General features: G+C 38.4%; 1 protein-coding gene across 2 annotated transcripts in view; it reads right to left on the reverse strand.

The window, feature by feature from the left end:
* Positions 1-19,282, reverse strand: part of DPP4 (dipeptidyl peptidase 4) — a 91,816-nt gene that overhangs the window by 49,056 nt on the left and 23,478 nt on the right. For both annotated transcript variants that reach the window (XM_037848902.1, XM_037848901.1), the window contains exons 6-9: positions 15,000-15,052; positions 14,817-14,889; positions 13,901-14,021; positions 9,487-9,647 (exon numbers count right to left, since the gene is read on the reverse strand). In XM_037848902.1, coding sequence (XP_037704830.1) covers positions 9,487-9,647; positions 13,901-14,021; positions 14,817-14,889; positions 15,000-15,052 — 408 coding nt within the window. The remainder of the gene's footprint in view (positions 1-9,486; positions 9,648-13,900; positions 14,022-14,816; positions 14,890-14,999; positions 15,053-19,282) is intronic.

The following is a 19,282-nucleotide window of genomic DNA, read 5'->3' on the forward strand; positions in this document are numbered from 1 at the left end:
TCCAGTTTGTTGCCACACAGTTGTTCATAGTATCCTCTTACAATTTTTTTAATTTCTTCAGGATCTGCAGTTATGTCACCTTTTTCATTCATTATTTTGTTTATATGAGTCCTCTCTCATTTTGATTTTGTCAGTCTAGCTAGGGGCTTGTCAATCTTGTTGATCTTCTCAAAGAACCAACTTTTGGTGATATTTATCCTCTCTATTGTTTTTTTGTTCTCTGTGTCATTTATTTCTGCTTTAATCCTTGTTATTTCTTTTCTTCTACTTGGTTTAGGATTGGTTTGCTGTTCCTTTTCTAGCTTCTTCAGTTGATCCATTAGTTCTTTGATTTTGGCTCTTTCTTCCTTTTTAATATATGCGTTTAGTGCTATAAATTTCCCCCTCAGTACTGCTTTTGCTGCATCCCATAGGTTTTGGTATGTTGTGTTCTCATTTTCATTCGTCTCTATATATTTAGCAATTTCTCTTGCTATTTCTTCTTTAACCTACTGATTGTTTAGGAGTGTGTTGTTTAACCTCCAGGTATTTGTGAATTTTCTAAGTCTCTGATGGTTATTGACTTCTAATTGTATTCCATTGTGGTCAGAGAATGTGCTTTGAATAATTTCAATCTTTTTAAATTTATTGAGGCTTGTTTTATGTCCTAGCATATGATCTATTCTGGAGAAAGTTCCGTGAGCACTAGAGAAGTATGTGTATCCTGGTGATTTGGGATATAATGTTCTGTATATGTCTGTTAAATCTAATTCATTTATCAGATTGTTTAGGTTTTCAATTTCCTTATTGGTCTTCTGTCTGGTTGATCTATCTATAGGAGAGAGTGATGTGTCGAAGTCTCCCACAATTATTGTGGAAACATCAATTGCTTCCTTTAGTTTTGCCAGTGTTTCTCTCATGTATTTTGTGGCACCTTGATTGGGTGCATAGACATTTACGATTGTTATTTCTTCTTCTTGAATTGCCCCTTTTATTAGTATGTAGTGGCCTTCTTTGTCTCTCAAAACATCCCTGCATTTAAAGTCTATTTTATCTGAGATTAATATTGCTACACCTGCTTTCTTTTGGCTGTAGCTTGCATGAAATATTTGTTTCCATCCTTTCACTTTCAATTTCTTTGTGTCCTTGTGTCTAAGATGAGTGTCTTGTATGCAACATATTGATGGTTCATTTTTTTTGATCCATTCTGTGAATCTATATCTTTTAATTGGGGAGTGTAATCCATTTACATTCAACGTTATAACCGTGAAGGCATTTCTTGAATCAGCCATCTTATCCTTTGGTTTATGTTTGTCATATATATTTTTCCCCTCTCTCTATTATTATCCTTTATTGTACCCATACCGAATCTCTTTAGTACTGAACCTTTCTCCAAGTCTCTCTGTCTTTTCTTTGTTTCTCTGTCTATAGGGCTCCCTTTAGTATCTCCAGTAGGGCAGGTCTCTCATTAGCAAATTCTCTCAGCGTTTGTTTGTCTGTGAGAAATTTAAGCTCTCCCTCAAATTTGAAGGAGAGCTTTGCTGGATAAAGAATTCTTGGTTGGAAATTTTTCTCTCTCAGAATTTTAAATATATCATGCCCCTGCCTTCTCGCCTCCATGGTGGCTGCTAAGTAGTCACTACTTAGTCTTATGCTGTTTCCTTTGTATGTGGTGAATTGCTTTTCTCTTGCTGCTTTCAGAACTTGCTCCTTCTCTTCCGTGTTTGACAGTGTGATCAGAATATGTCTCGGGGTGGGTTTATTTGGATTTATTTTGTTTGGAGTTCACTGAGCATTTACGATTTGTGTATTTATGTTGTTTAGAAGATTTGGGAAGTTTTCCCAACAATTTCTTTGAATACTCTTCCTAGACCTTTACCCTTTTCTTCCCCTTCTGGAACACCAATGAGTCTTATATTTGGACTTTTTATATTATCTCTCATATCCCTGCGGTCCGTTTCGATTTTTTCAATTTTTTTCCCCATTGTTTCTTTTATGCTTTCATTTTCCATTCTGTCATCTTCCAGGTCACTGATTCGTTGTTCAACTTCCTCTAGTCTTGTACTATGAGTGTCCAGTATCTTTTTAATTTGGTCAACAGTTTCTTTAATTTCCATAAGATCATCCATTTTTTTATTTAGTCTTGCAATGTCTTCTTTATGCTCTTCTAGGGTCTTCTTGATATCCTTTGTATCCCGTACTATGGTCTCATTGTTCATCTTTAGTTCTTTGAGTAGCTGCTCTAGGTGCTGTGTCTCTTCTGATCTTTTGATTTGGGTGTTTGGGCCTGGGTTATCCATATTGTCTGGTTTTTTCATATGCTTTATAATTTTCTGTTTTTTTTGGCCTCTTGGCATTTGCTGAACTTGATAGGGTTCTTTTAGGATTTGCAGACCAATTGAAGTCCTTATCTCCAATTTATCAGATCTACAGCTTCGTGGAGTACACTTTCTCTAACTAACCAGCAGGTCGCGTCCACGAGCCACCTGTTCTCCACAAGCCAGTTCTCCCCTGCTTTGCCTTTGTGGTGAGTGGGGGAGTGAGCCTTGTGGGGTCCAATTGCTGTACCAAGCTTGCGTGTGTAGTTGGTGTTGCCTGCCCTGTATATGGGGGGTGTTTCTGGGCAGTCAGGGAGGGGGGTGGCTCTAACAATCAAATCTCCCTGGTGATCCTGGAGTTTTAAAGCTGCTGCAATAGTCTAATCCTTCAGTTCAGTCCTGCCACAGTTTGTCTCTGCCACTGACCCACAAGTCCTTGGTATTGGCGTATGGCTCCTGAGACTTGCAAGTGGGTCCCTCTTCCAGGCCATGCACCCCCTGGTCCTCTGTTGAGGGGTAACTGTGCTATGTCACAGGTGAGTGCCGTCCCCCCAGGGCGGTTCTCGGCTGCTGGGCTATGTAGGGAGGCTCCCAGTCTGCTGAACTGATGGTTGAATGGGGCTTTGTTAATTCACACTGCTCCACCTTCCCAACTCTGGGACATTCAGCTGAGGTTGCAGGGAAGGCTAATGTCCACGCCCAGTTTTGTGGTGTGTACCTGTTATTTGAAGCACTTCCGCCACACTGGGTTGTCTGGGGCAGTTCTGGGCTATGGGGCTGGTGATGGGCAGGAGTGTTTCCTGTCCACCAGGATGATGGCTGTGAGCGGACACCCCCATTTTCTTGGGAAGTTGTGGTGTTTAGTAAATTTTCTCAGCCACTGGATTATTGCCTTTTGTCTCAGAGCTCTCTTAGTTCTGCTCTTGTCTTGACCTGCCCAAATTGCAAGTCTTTGAAGCTTTCTGTATTGGGCTTCTTAGAGTAATTGTTTTAGAAAAAGAAAAAAGGATTAAAAAAAAAAAAAAAAAAAAGAGGGGGCCCTCCTCAGAGATCTAATGGGTTATTGAAATGCTAAGAGACAAAGCAATTAGGGCCATTAAGGAAAGGTCCACAGGGCAGAGAGATCAGCTTTTCTTCGGGATTTGCCTATGAGCCTCAGGGCCTGAGCTCTGCCCTTCCCCTTTCTATGTTCACCAGAACTCCAAAAGTCCTCCACTTTTATTTTGAAGTTTTTTGTGTTGTTTTTTTCTATGCCTGTCTCCTCTCTGCTGGGCTGGCTGGTCTCAGATTCTCTGGTGTCTGGTCTCAGTCTATCTATGGTTGGAGTTTGGATCAGTAGAATGAGTTTCTGATAAGAGCTGCCACTGCAGTTCTCCCTTCTCCTTCCTGGAGCTGACAGCCCCTTCTCCCATGGGACTGAGCTCTGGTTGGTTTGTGCAGGTTAGTGTGAAATCCCAATATATCTCAAAGTATTTTGGGGAGAATAAAAATGTATTTGTAGGGCCTGCCGGAGGAACTGGGGAAAAATGCATAAATGTTGAACTTCCCTACCTGGGTTATTACTGCAAGCATTGAGGACTACCAATTTGGTAAGCCAAGTCCTCACTCTTGGAGCTTGTCCTCATGGAGCTTGTTATGGCAAAGGAGAGGCTAAGCCTACTTATAATTGTTCTCACTCCCAGAGAACCTCTTTTGTTGCTCAGATATGGCCTCTCTCTCTCTAAGCCCACTCAGCAAGTAAACCCACTGCCCTTTCCTCTATGTGGGACCTGACTCCCAGGGGTGTAAATCTCCCTGGCAACACAGGTCATGACTCCCAGGGATGAGCCTGGATCTGGCATCGTGGGATTAAGAAAATCTTCTCGACCAAAAGGGGGAAGCAAAATGAAACAAAATAAAGTTTCAGCGACTGAAAGACTTTAAATGGAGTCAACAGGTTACTCTGGAGGATATTCTTATGCTCTATGTAGGCATCCCTTTTTAGTCTTTGGTGTATTAGAATAGGTAGAAGGAAATACCTGAAACTGTTGAACTGCAACCCAGTTACCTTGATTCTTGAAGACAATTGCATAACTATGTAAGTTACACAGTGTGATTTTGTGATTGCGAAACCTTGTGGCTCATACTCCCTTTATCCAATGTATGGACAGATGAGTAGGAAAATGGAGTAAAAAATTACATGAAAAATAGGGTGGGATGGGGGGATGGAATGTTTTCGGTGTTCTTTTATACTTTCATTGTTATTTTTATATTTTTTTTGGAACAATGAAAATGTTTAGAAATTGATTGTGGTGATGAATGTACAGCTAATTATATGATGGTACTGTGAACAATTGTACACGGTGGATGATTGTATGGTATGTCACTATAACCTCAATGAAACAGAATTTAAAAAACATAAAAAAATTACAAGTCACAGAAACAAATTTCCTTCTCTATTACATTATGTTTGTAATGAACTTTCATCAGAACTGCCACTTTTATAAAAGAGTAATAAGTTAACCATGGCCATTTTAAGAATTCTAGCAAAGAAGCCAGTTGGTCATGAGATTGCTAACACAAGACTGACCGGAACAAGGCTTAATCTCCTAGGACTAGATGAATGGATACAGAACAATTATAGTTTAGTTTGGATTATTGCTGATGTCTTAATGTTCTATTTTCTAGATATAAGAAATCCCTTACTCTTTTCCCTTAAGCTCTATAATTCATAAAACCTTCATTTTTTCCTCCCTACTTGTGCCCTCCACAATTTGGAGACTTATTGAATAGCCTTATTTTTATGGCAAAATAATTATTTACATAGGTGCAGTTAGAATCTGTCCTCCTTGTTAACAGGACATAATTGGAGAAACTGGTTATGTAATCAAAGATTTGACTGGAATATCATGTTTAAGAATGATGTTCATTTAATCAGATGTGACCAGATATTTTTAAGAAACTTTATGAAGCCAATGCTTACAAAATCTGCTTGGAAAAACCGGTCTGCTACCTAGCTCCAGGGTCCTGAACCTTACAGGTCAGTAAAGAGAGTCACTTTCTGGAATGCAGGTGAAATCTGTTGTCGACTTCTTGGCTTGGCTTCCTAGCTTGGAGAAGCTTTTAAAAGTCTAATGGGAAGTTCCTTATAAAAACTATCAGCAAAGCAAACTTAAAAGAACCTATATGGTAAACCACCATTCTTGTGGCACCTATGTAAATAAACCTTCCTTATTTTATAATTAAGAATAATCTTTTTGAGGTTATCCTTGATGAAAAGAAGGGTGACTATAAATAAATTTTTTTTATTTCAATGGAAAACTGTGGCACACTTCCTCTGTGAATTATCAGATTCTGCTCCTATTTATTGTCTGAGCTATTTTGCAAACCCTTTATAAACTGCAGACAACTGCACGGCTTTATTACCTACCTGTAAATTGGACTGGATCCTATGACCTTGCATATATTATCTAGCTTAAATGCCAGTCAGAAAGCTAACTTGGTATCTTTTGTATGCTGGGCCTCAAACTGACAATAGAGGGTTAACAGCTCCAATCCCTTGATCTCCCGCAATATAGGATTCCACTCTTCCATATGCACCATCATACCTTCCCTAGGAACATATGACCGAGTGCGCACAGTTATAAATATATCTAAGGTTATGAAATGAGCTTTAGCCCCACCCTAAATGCTCGTCAGGTCCTCCAGGCTGAAGTTAAAAGCCTAGCGTCAGTGTTCTTACAAATTAGACAGGCTCCATGTACCCCGACTGCTCGTGAACAAGGTTGCATTTATGTTCAGTAAGTCTGGCACAGTAAGAAAGTAACTAAACGTTTTTAAAGACCAGATTAAGATGACTCATATCAGTTAGTCTCAAACATTTCAATAGACAGAGGCCTTTCCTTGTTGTAAAGCAGATGCTATACTAGTTACTAAAAAACTTTTGGAAAATGTGTGTCCTGCCTTGGGAATGCCTTCAATTATTTCTAATGACCAAGCCACTCATTTTACTTGGCAAGTCATTAAAGCCCTAACTAAGATTCTACAAACGAGTTGGCATTATATTGTCCCTACCACCCTCAATCCTCTGCAAAGGCGGGGAGAACACATGGCATATTGAAACTTAAATTCTCTAAAATAACTGAGGAAACCAGGTTACCTTGGCTTAAAATTCTTCCATGGCCCTTATGGCAGCTCAAAGCACACCTTTTGGGAAACATAAACTTTCTTCCTATGAAATTATCACTGGAAGACCTATGTCAATTGGCCTCAATCTTAACATTGATCCTTTGCCTCCCCAACAGGAGATAACTCAATACTGTAAATTTCTAATGACTTTTGCAACATGTTATCTCCAGCAGATGAGGGACGAATTTCCAGATCCAAATCTCCTCACGCCCTAAGTTCTGACAATTGGGTACACTGGAAACAACATCCATGCAAAACAGCCCTTGAACCATGCTGGAAGGGACCATACAAGGTACTGTTAACTTCTAACTCTGCAGTCAAACTAGAAGGGTTTGCACCTTGGGTTCATGTCTCACATGTTAAAAGGGCTTCATCTTCCAATACTTGTACCTGTGAACAAATTGGAGATCTACAACTAAACTTTACTCATACGAGAACTAGAGAGCTTCACGAAGTGGACAGCTTCCACCCAAGATCACGGAACAAGATTCCATGAACTCCCACGCTCCTGTCATGTTCCTTATAGTATTCTTCACAATTACTGTTGCATCTCTATTATTTCCACATCCCTTTTGCACATCTTTTCTATCTTGCTTAGAAGATTCTATCATCAAAGAATGTTTGAACTTTTCTTGCTCGTCTCTTTCTTCCTTCTTGCCATGGTCTGGAAAGAATGCTATCATTCATTTTTTCCCAAGGCCATTGCAAAAGGGAGAACTCTAACCGATTGTTGGATCTGTCATCACAAACCACGATCTGTACATGCTGTCAGAGACCCAATTGTTTTACCCATCACTAATCACTCTCAGGTCCCAAATGCCACCTTTAAAACTGTCACTCATCCCTTATCTCTTTCTCCTCTCTGTTGAGCCAGGATCACTACCACAGGAGCTGATTTCCCTTGCCTTACATTTGTGCAAACATCAGAAAAGCCTTCATTTATGCTCTGTAACAAAGATAATGGCACAGCCATTAGCTGTGCATCCTTCCTCCCCAAACCTCTGGGCAACCCGGCATGATGCAACAACTCTCAATACAATGAAAATGGCAAATGGCTCACTCATATATCCAGAGGCTGCCACCTTCCAGGGTTTATTGTTCTTTGTGGAGTAAATGAAACCTCTACTGGTTGGGCCACTCCTTGCAGAGGTCATTGGACAGTGATGGGATAATGCACCCTCGGATGCCTTCTTGTCCCTTAGAAATTCATAACAAATCTGAAACTTCACACTATACTATCCTACTTAATCTACATTCCTGAGTCAAATGCGAATTACCTGGTGGTGTCACTGATGCAGAGTAAGCCTTTTTTGTTAGACTCTTATTGCCTGAGTTAGGAATTAACACCAATGAAAATATGATTAGAAATTTTATGTGTAGCAGTAGGAAAAATTGCTATTCCACTGTAAAGACTATTTCTGCATAAGAAAAATTGTTAGATTCTTTAGCTAAAGTTATTTTAAACAGTAGAATTGTGCTTGACTACTTCCTGGCTGAACAAGGAAGTTTATGCTGTCATCAATACCACCTGCTGTACTTGGATAAACACTTCTGGGGAGGTAGAAACACAGTTTCATGAAATAGTCAAACAAACCACATTGCTCAAACAAGTAAGTCCTTCCTTGAGATTGTCTTTTGATCTCTTTAATTTCAGTTAGTTTGGGTCCAGGGGTCCTTGGCTCAGAAGCATACTCCAAATATTGGGCATTTTACTACTCATAGTCATCATGATAGCTTCTCTGGTGCACTGTATCCTGTCAAACATTTTAAGTGGTTGTACACAGCCATCTTGCCAACTAGTATACATCTGTCTAGAACGACAGAAGCATGAAGAGAAAAACACCAACCCCTTAACATCTGTAACCTAGAGTTAATCACCTAAAAGTGCTATCTAGAGCCAGCAGGTGGTAACTGCTTAGTAGTGCTAATGCCTTACATTTTGATCTCAGCCCTTGGCTTGGCTAAGGCCAGATCAAAATGAAGGACTTGATAATAAACTCGAGTAGGCCTAAGCAGAGGTGTCCGTGCCAAGCAAAACCAAAATCATGTCAGCAAAATCCAAAATCTAAATAAGTTTCTCTTCCCTGTAGATGTCCGGCTTGCCCAGAAAACAAAAGTTCAGCTATCACCAACTTCCTCTTCTTATGCCGGCTAAATTCCTCACTGCTAAGCAACCACCTGCACTAACCATATTAGGAAATACAGTCTGCATTAACCAATGACATTTCCTCCCAGTGTAGTCCCTTTTTCTGTCAATAAAAGCCTGTGGCTCTCTGTTCAGCAGAATTCCTCTCTACCTCTTGGTGGTTAGAATTTCCCCAATTCATGAATTAACTGAATAAAACTCTCTGAGATCTAACCAAATTTTGCCCAAGCTTTTATTTTAACATTTATTGTGGTCTTAGTGTAGAATCCCTGGTTGCCTCCTAGACCTCCCTTTTCCCTGGCTTACACTGCTGAACAAAGCCTTTCAATTTTAATAACTATGTATCCTGGAGGAGGAAAGCAGCCTTGAAAATCAAGGCGTGACACTATTATTCTAAATAGAGGATGTGTGTTGTTTACATTAGTGGGTAAATCTATAAAAGAACCACTAAAACTAGTCATGTATCCTGTTAGTTAGTAATACAGTCTGATATCATCAAGCTTTTCAACTTCAGTGGGTGCATATTCCAACTCCTGCAAACGGCATGAGCTTCTGATTCAGTTACAGCCTCTCTTTTCTTCCATTCAATCATTTTCATTCCCCTAGCTACCTCTTTCAAAAACATTTTTCCCATCATTTTTTTTCTGCTTTGTCATTCCTCAAAGTTTTTGGAGAAATTACAAAACCTTAAATCACACTCTTTCCTGGGATAATAAAAATACTTTAAAATTGCCAGATGCTGTTGACTTCAGCAGGAATAATCACAGCAAGCTGTTGAAGAGAGACTGACAATATTTTCATTAGCAGGAAGAGATTAAATGAAACCATTCTCTTCCCATCAAATCCCTGAAGTGCTATAAGGAAAAGAGCACAGACCTTTGGATATGGAACCTGCACAATCTTTGGGTACTGCAGTGACTCCTCAGAGTAGAAGGGGTATTCAATAAGCGGAACTTCTGTATCATTAAACTGGGCATATGCTAAAAAAGTGCCGTTTGGAGACCACCACAGAGCAGAGTGGGCACTGAAGACTTCCTCTGAAAAAAAAAGACATAAATTGTTCTGTTACAAGAAGTAGCTGATAAATTGGCTTTGGCATTCAAAATATTGTTCTCATTAGCTTTAGTAATTACAGTAGAGTTCAACTAATGAACCACTTTGCATTTGCTGGGCTTCCAAAATCAGAGTAATACAAATAAATAAAAATAAAATCTTCCAGATTATATTTAGATTGTAAAAGTAAGTAACGCATTGGACCATTTTAGATTATTTGAATGCACCATATTTAACATAAGAGCTACATTTTTTTTCTGTATCTGATAATACTTTAAATTTATGCCTCAAAACATATAAAAGTAAATTTTGCACAGAAGGCTGATTATCCTTTGTAATTTCCCAACAGTAACATGCCAGTGCACTCTCCCCAACTGGGCTCAGTTTGTACTGAGCCTGCAGGGTACTGGTGGGGGGTGTGTAGCTCCAGGCTACCAAACCAATATGGTGCCCCGAGTTTGCTACTCTTGGCACAGACAAGTTTTGGGAAGGATGGATTTAGAATGGCAAGGGATTCCATGAGAACCTTACTGAGAAACAATTCCTTTGCCCAGGCCCCAAACCGAAGATGCTCTTGGATTGACACCCTTTTCTGGTGTATATTCTAATAGGTAAAGGAATAGGGTCAAAGAGGGAGGCAAATGAAAGAAAATGTCTTCCTTTCCAGTACATTGTTGGTCTCATCTAAATCCCCAACAAATGCAGCTCCCCACTATGTTTATTATGAAAGTCTATGCATGGACTTCTGATCCCTTGCTCCTAACATGCCAGAACTTCTTTTACCATCTGGGAATGGAGGAGTCACGTAGACTGGGTGGAGACCCCTATTCCTCTATGCAGATTCCTTTATACACAAGTCTCACGTGCTGATGTGAATGTAAATGTAAAATTAAAAGCATAGAAACTAGATTCATAGAGTTAGGAAATCATCTATCCCAATTATTTTTCTGATGCTTGAGCCCTCTCTACAAGTTTCCTCTAAATGGCTGTTTTCAATATAATAATTATTATCGTGATGAAGAGTTGACGTTTGAGGAGTGCTAACTACGCTCTAGGCATGAACAAGAAATTGACAGCATGATCTCAGTTAATCTGCCACAATACCCCATTGTACAGATGAGCAAAGTGAGGCAGACCTAAAGTTGATAAGTAATCTGCCCTGGGTCATATGATTAATAAGTGATAGAATCAATAATGAACCCAGACCTGTGGGATTCCAGAGTTCATGCTTTTAATATCCCTGCTACACTGACCCTTCCTGTCTCTATTTTAACACTTCCAGGGCCTGAAAACCCACTATCTGGAGACTAACAAAGGCAGCCTGTCTCTCCCTTGGACTCTATGAGCAGTTAAACCTGTAACATTGAGAGACCTTTACGCAGCAATTTATAATTTACAAAACACTTCTTGAGTCTTCACAAAGATCACCAGGTGAGTTTATTTATAGCCCGTTTTTACAGAGAAGGAAACTAAAGCTTAGAGCCATTGAGTTAATTGCCTCAGACAAAACCCAGAACCTAGGCTTTGCGATTCCAAGTCGAAGGATATTTCCACTCAAAACTTCATCTACCAAACTGATGGCTCATTCCTTGTAGCTTTTCTACCCATGGTTTCTAGCCTACAATTACATAAAATAAATACACTTACAGATGATAGGAACATATTGGAAGCAAAGTAGTTATTTTAGGTTATTTGTTTTCCTTAATCCATTGCTTTGTTTGAAATGTTGTGGGGTTTTTTTGGTTGTTGTTTGCCTGTTTGTTTTTAATTTTTTGATAAACAAAGTTAAAAAATTGAAAAAAATCAGTAGAAAAATGGGAGTAAAAACTAAATGACAAATAGGGTGGGATGGGGGGATGGTTTGGGTATTCTCTTTTCACTTTTATTTTTTATTCTTATTCTGATTCTTTCTGATGTAAGGAAAATGTTCAGAAATAGATTGTGGTGATGAATGCATAACTATATGATCATACTGTGAACAGTTGATTGTATACCATGGATGACTGTATGGTTTATGAATATATTTCAATAAAACTGAATTAAAAAAAAAAAATAAAGAAATTCGGGCTAAAAAAAAAATACACTTACAGGAATGTTTTTTTTTTTTTTTAAATTACATTTAAGTGCAAGTAGAAGGTGGTGTTTTATGTTTTGAACTGGGTGGTTATCTGGAATATAGGATATATTTTTCCATATTGGCAATGAAACAAAAAGTTAATATAAAACTTCTGGTCAAATCCGAAGTCCTGAGAATGAAAGGACCACAGCAAAGGAGAAAGGAGAATGACAAATGAAGGAAAAGATTTCCAGCCCCCTCCTGATAAAAGCACAGTTACTCCTGCCACCCTGTACCCTCCCCCACATCCTGTGATGCCTCAGACCTTCCTGAGTACCCTGCACCTAGTGCTCTCCTCCAAGCAGGGCACTTATGCTCCATGCTACTTATTTGTTGGCATGTTTTCCTCCTTCTCTGGGCTGAATTCCCTGCGAGCAATGATTGGGTGGCATTTGTCTCTACATCCCCAGTGCCTGGCACAGCACCTCACACGTGGTGGGCATTCAATAGTGAACTGCACTGAATTGTCGCAAGCGCCCACTGTAAACGCCGACATTTCAGAGCATAAGGAGAGCTCCCTGTTTCAAAATTATATACTTCTCTGTCCTTTCTCACCCTTCCTCTCACCAAATTCTCACTTTCAGTCTGGGTTATGTTAATGTGTTTAACTTCATAGTAAGAGATAAAGTAGTATCATTTTTAGAAAGAGAAGGTATTTATTAAAGTAAGGTAATAATCAATTCAAATATCATGCACTAAGACAAAGCAAAAAATGGGAAAAGTGAAAAGATATTTGGGGGCCTGGGGTGTGGTGGGAGGTATGTTAGGTTTCCCTGTGAGTCTGTCTCCAGAGTGGCACGTGGCCTCACTCCTGACCTCACAGCCTTGCCCCTTCTCTTACTAATGGACCTACAGATTCTCAAAATGCACTCTCTTCCATTCCCCGAAGTCTTCACGGCCACAGCAAAGAGGGTGGCTCCCATATATGGAAAACAGGTGTGCTCTTTTCCAAGTATGGATCATTTGTAAATACACAAAACCAACTGTAAGGACTTCCCTGGAGGGACCCAAGTCCCATTTTTAGAGCGAGGCCCATGCTGGGGCTGCAGAACCTTTCTTCTGCATGTGAATGGCTTAGTCACGAGTGAGCAAAATGAGATCCCGCCAACTACTATCTACTTTGGACAGGAAGTTAGTGTTGGCTGTTATCTTAGACACCTGCTGTTCTGCAAGGGGGGCCACAACTTTTGGGAAGATGCTTTACTCAGGTCCCGAGGCTGTGCTCTGCTGTCCAACAAGTGTTGAAGATTTTTTTCTAATCTCTAAGTGACCACTGTTAGTAACTTTCATCAAATATTTATTTCTGGGCCATGGGAATTTATTTCTTTTAACTTGATTTTTTGGGTTATAATGCTACCTGTTACAAAATTCAACTTGACTGGAATTTGGTAGGACCAAAAATTAAGTCATGAAGAAAAATTATTTTTTAACTATGAAGAAGAAAAAAATAGGATGAAATAAGGCTAAGTCTTTCTAATAAGCATGAGGCAACCCTATGAAAGTTTTGGAACAGCCTCAAAATGCCTTTTACCTTGGCAACTAAAGACATGAAAAAATTTTCTAATATATTCCAAAACTCTATCCTAATAGAATATTCCTTTTAAATGTTTTAAGTTAGTTTTGTTTTTTACTCACTTTTTTCCTAAACCTTTACAATTACTTTTTTATTTTCTAAAAACAGGAAATCATGGTTTGTGCAAGTTCAAATGAACACAAATCCTCCATAAAACAGGCATTTTCTTCTCCTCTACTCCTCCACCTCCGGACAATATTTTGTCATCTTTTGGAATGCTGTAGGAGTACACGCTTTACTTAGTAACTTCTGGGCTAGGTAGGCCTGGTTAGAAAACATCTGATTTTAATCTGGATGCTTTTATGCCTCAGTAAAGAAGAAAAGCTACCTACACAGAGAAGCCTTTTGTAGCAGAAAAACCAAAGACAAAAAGAGTTTTGTGAAACAAAGAGGACATAAGTAGCACCAGCTACTGCTAAGAATTTCTTGGTTTATAAGACACCTGGTGTAGTGAGCTTTCAATGTCGTTGGATTTCTCCACTTGAAAAGATACCTTGTTTTAAAAAGAGAATAGAGTTTTTATTTGAAAAAACTTTAAAAATTTCTACCTTCATAAACCCAGTCCATGATGCCATTATATATTACATTTTCTTTTCCAGTCCGTGTGATCCTGTGACTTGGTAAATTGGGTTCATTTTTAATATAAACATCATTTTTCCAAACATATGCCTAGAAAGATGAAAACAAACAAAGGATTGGTATCAATCATAACCAATTATATTTTATTCTGGAGTTTTTTTATAAAAACATTTATCAATTACTGTGCCCTAAAACAAGTTTTGGTATGCAAGTGTAATTATTACCAAAGGTTAGATATTCAATTTGAGCAAGATGAAGAGTCATGTACTCCCATTCTCACATTCCAAAATTACAGGGACAGAGGGTATAACCCCCAAATAACCCTGGTGACCTTCTTAATATGTTAAAAACAAGGAGCTCACAATTACCACTATTTGGGTGCTAATGTGTGAGAATATCTAGAAGACTGACCACTTCTATAGCATGATGTATGCTTATGCATTTCTTTTTTTGGGGGTGTGTGGGGGCAATGTAGAGGGAGTGCGGTTCATGCTGGGAAGAAGTTCAACTGCAGATGAACATCTGTCTTCCTGTTTAGATTCGTTTGCGCTTCTAACATTCTCTCAGCAATGTGGAACATGAAAATATATCTCCAGTGACCTAGACAGTCACAGAACTGGTGGAAGGCAGGTGTAACTCTTAACAAGACCTAAGTACAGATAAGTAGAACATGAGCAGCATGTTCTCCCAGTGACAAAGCAACTCTGTAATAAGTAGATCAGAAGCTTTCAGAAATTGTATTTACTGTGTTAAGCTAATAACATTCTATCTTAGGCGATATCACTGTATTTTCCAAAATACCAGTCTTGTATCAGGAGTAGCAGTGAGCACATTTGAAAAAGATTTGAGCCAATGCTTTTCTGACAACAGGAAAGTTTCACTAACCAATTTATGACCCTCTGGTGACCATGTGATACATTGTGTGTTGTTCGGAATTCTTTCATCTGTAATCAATTGCCTGGAAAAAAAAGATAAAAGGAAACATTGCCAAAACGATAAATCACAGTAAGGTTTTATTTTTTTATTACACTAGAAAAGCCTAATAGATTTTATGGGGAAGTCACTGACCTTTTATTTAAATCATAAATGTCATATGAAGCTGTGTAGGAATGCCTCCATTGCTATAAAAGAGAACAGACATTTCAGGCTTCTTTGATTCTTGATAGTTTGGCCACTTGCTTTAGAAGCTCAAGATGAGACATAAGGTAATACATCATTGTGTAATTCTCAAAATTTATCATATTTTACAATTCCCTAGAATTTCAGAATTAGGAAGTATCTTAGAAACCATTACTACAAGCTCCTTTGGAATTTATCTATAATCTAGTTCTGGCCTCACCTCCTCCAGGAAGCCTTCCCAGGTCCCGCAGTGGGCTAAAGTGCACTTTCTGTGCACAGATTATGCCTAACATTTACTATAATATGTTCAGATCACCTGTTTGGGAAAATGGAAACCGTTACTTCTCACCCATCATACTGGGAAAATATTTAATAAAAAATCTGCAATTCTATTGCTGGTGGTAGTTGGGTAAATAGTTACTTTTCTACATTGATGATGAAAATGCAAAGTGTTACAGATTTTTTGAAAGCCACCTGGCAATATTTATTAAAATGAAAATTCAAATACCATCAATATTTTAAATGATCATTTAAAGAAGCTAAAAAGTGAAAAACTAAATTCAAAGAAATTAGAAGAAAATAAATAAACAGCAGTGATCAAATAGAAAACACAGAGAAAAATCAACAAAGTCAAAAACTGGTTCTTTGAAAAGACTAAAAAATTGCAAATACAGCAATACTGAGCCAAAAAAAAAAAAAAAAAAAAAAAAGGCACAAATGACCAGTATCAAAAATGAATAATGGGACATCATAAAAATCATAAAAAATACTTTATAAATACTGAAGCAAGAAAAAAAGGAAAATCTGAATAGTTTATAAATCTAATAAACAAATTAAATTCATAGCTGAAAGCCTCTGGATAAAGAAAACTCCATGCCCAGATAATTTTACACATAAACTCTTCCAAATATTTAAGGAAGAAGTAACACCAATCCAGATGATTCAAAGGAAGTTCCACAAGGTAGTGCTGAGTGAAAAAAGCAATTTACTGAAAAATGTGTTAAATATGATTCCATTTTCAAAGAACAAGTAATAACTAAAAAAGAACCCCTATATATTGTCATAGGATTGCATGAATAGAGAGAAAAATATAAACTATGGAGAGATAGACACTAAACCCTTAACATGGGATACCTAGGGAGAAAGTAGGGTGAGTAGTGAGTCAACAAAAAAAGTGAAAAAATTAAGACTGAAGGTAAAAAGTAAATATATTTTCACATATTTGCATTTATGAAAAATTATGTTTATATGTGGATACATACATAAATGACTATTATTTTTAATTACTTATCTATATGTCTATCTTCCCTATCATAGACCTAAGGGTAAGAGATTACGTCTTATTAATCTTTAAGTACCCAGAGTGTGGTCTAGTGCAAAGCACAAAGTAAGTGTTCAAGAAATAAACCAATTTTTTTAAAAAGTCAACTTTTAGCAGTGAGTATGAAACAGATGAAATGCGTAGCCCAGGAACACCCGGCTGTATAATGGCAGAGCTAGGACACAAAGCCAGAGTTCTTAACCTTGAAGAATACTTCCCACTTGTCATTCTCTCCCTACTACCCTCTCATGTCAATAAATATTTATTAAGTCCCTATTTTACAAGTCATAAATTCCTTTCCTGATTCCTGGATTATTTTGATACATCCATGCTTGTTTCTGGGCAACCTCTGAGTGTAATACTTACTAGAGTCAAAAGGTAAGTTATAAGTTAAAAATATTAAGAGGTTTAAGAAGAATTGAGATCATTTTAGGATGACAGATCCATTGTGGGTTGTAAAAGGAAACCTAGGATGTTTGCTATATTTACTTCATCTTTTGAAACAGACTCATCAGTCTATTTCGTCTATAAATATTGGCAGCTAGCATACATCAGACATTACTGGATGAGATAGGGTCCCCCTCCTTAAGGAGCTCATAGTTAAATGGGATATATGGGCAAGTAAACTACAGTAAAGGAAATGCAATAGGATGTGCTAAAAGACATAATGGAGGCAGGAATCATAACTTAGACCTTGGGGAGGAAGAGAAAGCCCAGGGAAAAGGCTATTCTTCAGCTGAGTTTCAGTGGCAGAGGACTGCCACACAGAGACGGGGTAAAGGCACTGTAGCAGGTAGAAGAATGGAGCACAGCCATAGGACAGATAATGTTTAGGATCGCAAATCTTGAAGTCCTATAACCTGGATTCAAGTCTCTACTGTGTAATATCAGGCAAATTTTTAAAATTTCCTCTTCAGGAAAATGAGGATAGTAACAGCAACAATCTCAGATGCCCAGAATGGATGTGAAGTGCTTCATGGGGTTCAAGAACACTGTAAGCATTTAATAGTCAATAGCAGACATTATTATTATCACTAGAGCATAAAGCAGTGGGTGGAGATGCTAGGAGAGCTTCTGTACCAGACTGGATGGTAAATTCACTCACTCACTCACTCACTCACTTATTATTTGTAATCACAACTTAAAAGTAATAGTTGACCATTCTGGATATACCAACTCAGTCACAGAGAAGTCATTTGTTTGTATCTAAAGAACACTGGACACTAGAGCAAGGAAATGCAATAAAATTAGACTTTTTCTTTGTTCTGGATATGTTTTTTTGAGGGTTGATTAGTTAGCATTTTTGTACAGTACCAAATATTATATTGGAAATTCTGGAAATTCAAAAGGGAAATAGAAGATATAGTTCTCTACTTTCAATAATCTTAAAATTTAATGCTCTGCAATAAAACATGTATTCATTTAATAAGAATTTGTTGAGCGTCTGCTATGTGGCATTGTTCTAGGTGCGGGGAATGCAGCAGCGACTCAAACACAGGTAAATCCTAGATCTCTATTCTCCTGAAATGAGATAGGCAATAAACAAGTAAAGAAATAAATAACATGATTTCACAGAATATTATGAGAAACTAAAATAGGCTAAGATGATAGAGTGACTGGTGAACATTAGAGTCAGGGGCCATTACTAGATGCAGTGACCCAAGGAAGCTGGACCTGATTTAATAAAAAGTAGAGAGCTATTTGCAGACTGGGGCAGAAGGTTCCAGGAGAAAGTAATCACAAATGCTTTGGCCCTAAAGTGGGAAAGAGGGTGATGCTTGAGAAAAAGAAAGAGCCATGCACTTGCACTTGAAGGAGGGGTTCTCAACCTTCGATGCATTGAATTATCTGGAGAGCCCTTACATCTACCTATGCTTGGACCCTACCCACAGCTATGAGGAGTTAGCTGGTTTGGGGTGGGCTGCAGCCCTATGTATTTTTTTAAACCTTTCCCAGGTGATTCTAATAAGGTGCAGGCAGGGATGGGAAGCCCTGGTCAAACAAGGTAAGTACAGGAGAGAGGTAAGAGATGGGTGCAGAGGGGCAGACCCATCACACAGTTCTCTGAGGATGCCTTGATTAGAATTTGTGTTTTATTCAAGGTGTGATGGGAAGCCACTGGAGGATTTTAGCATGGGAGTGACACAACCTAACTTAGGTTATAAAAAGATCACTTTAGATGCATGGATGGCAGGAAGGAGGGGACAGAGTGAAAACAGAGAAAGTGGTTTAAAAAGCAGGAAAAAATCCAATGACACAACAAATACAAATCACTGGTGGTGACTGTCTAATCAAGGTCTAGAAGATGAAATATATCAGTTAGTACACATGAAATGGCACCTGTCGAACCTGTCTACAATGGTAAATTGAGCTGGCATTTATCTTTCTGTTGACACCTTAACCTTGCTGTCCTCATATGCAGTCTCTAACATGGACAACAGTTATTCAGTGGTTTTCTACCCGGTTGCCCATTAGAATCACCTACAGCATTAAAAAAAGTACTAATATACAGTTTTACTCCCAGAGACTTTGATGTATGGGTCTGGGGATTAGACCTGAAACCTGGTAATTTTTAAAAGCTTCTCAAGTGATTTTAATCTATAGGCAGTAATTATTTAAACATCCAACCCATTAATTGGGAACAGAGGTATTAAAGTTGGCATGAAATTCTGATTTGACTATAGTTGATAGGTTTAGCAGAACATAGTCAGAGAGTCTTCACGTTCAGGAAATGAAGCCCAGCACAGTGAGTTCAGAGTAGATATTGAGATTGATGGTGACCATCCAAAGTTGGTAAATGGAGTAGGGAATGGCTTGCTTGGCCTGAATACAACAGTGTTGTGTGTGCAATAAAGCCATTCGATATTATTTATCCTGGAAAAAACAGTCAGAGGTGGGAGTCCCCAGCTTT

The sequence above is a fragment of the Choloepus didactylus genome, chromosome 9 (assembly GCF_015220235.1).
Source record: "Choloepus didactylus isolate mChoDid1 chromosome 9, mChoDid1.pri, whole genome shotgun sequence".
NCBI classification, from domain to species: Eukaryota; Metazoa; Chordata; class Mammalia; order Pilosa; family Megalonychidae; genus Choloepus; species Choloepus didactylus.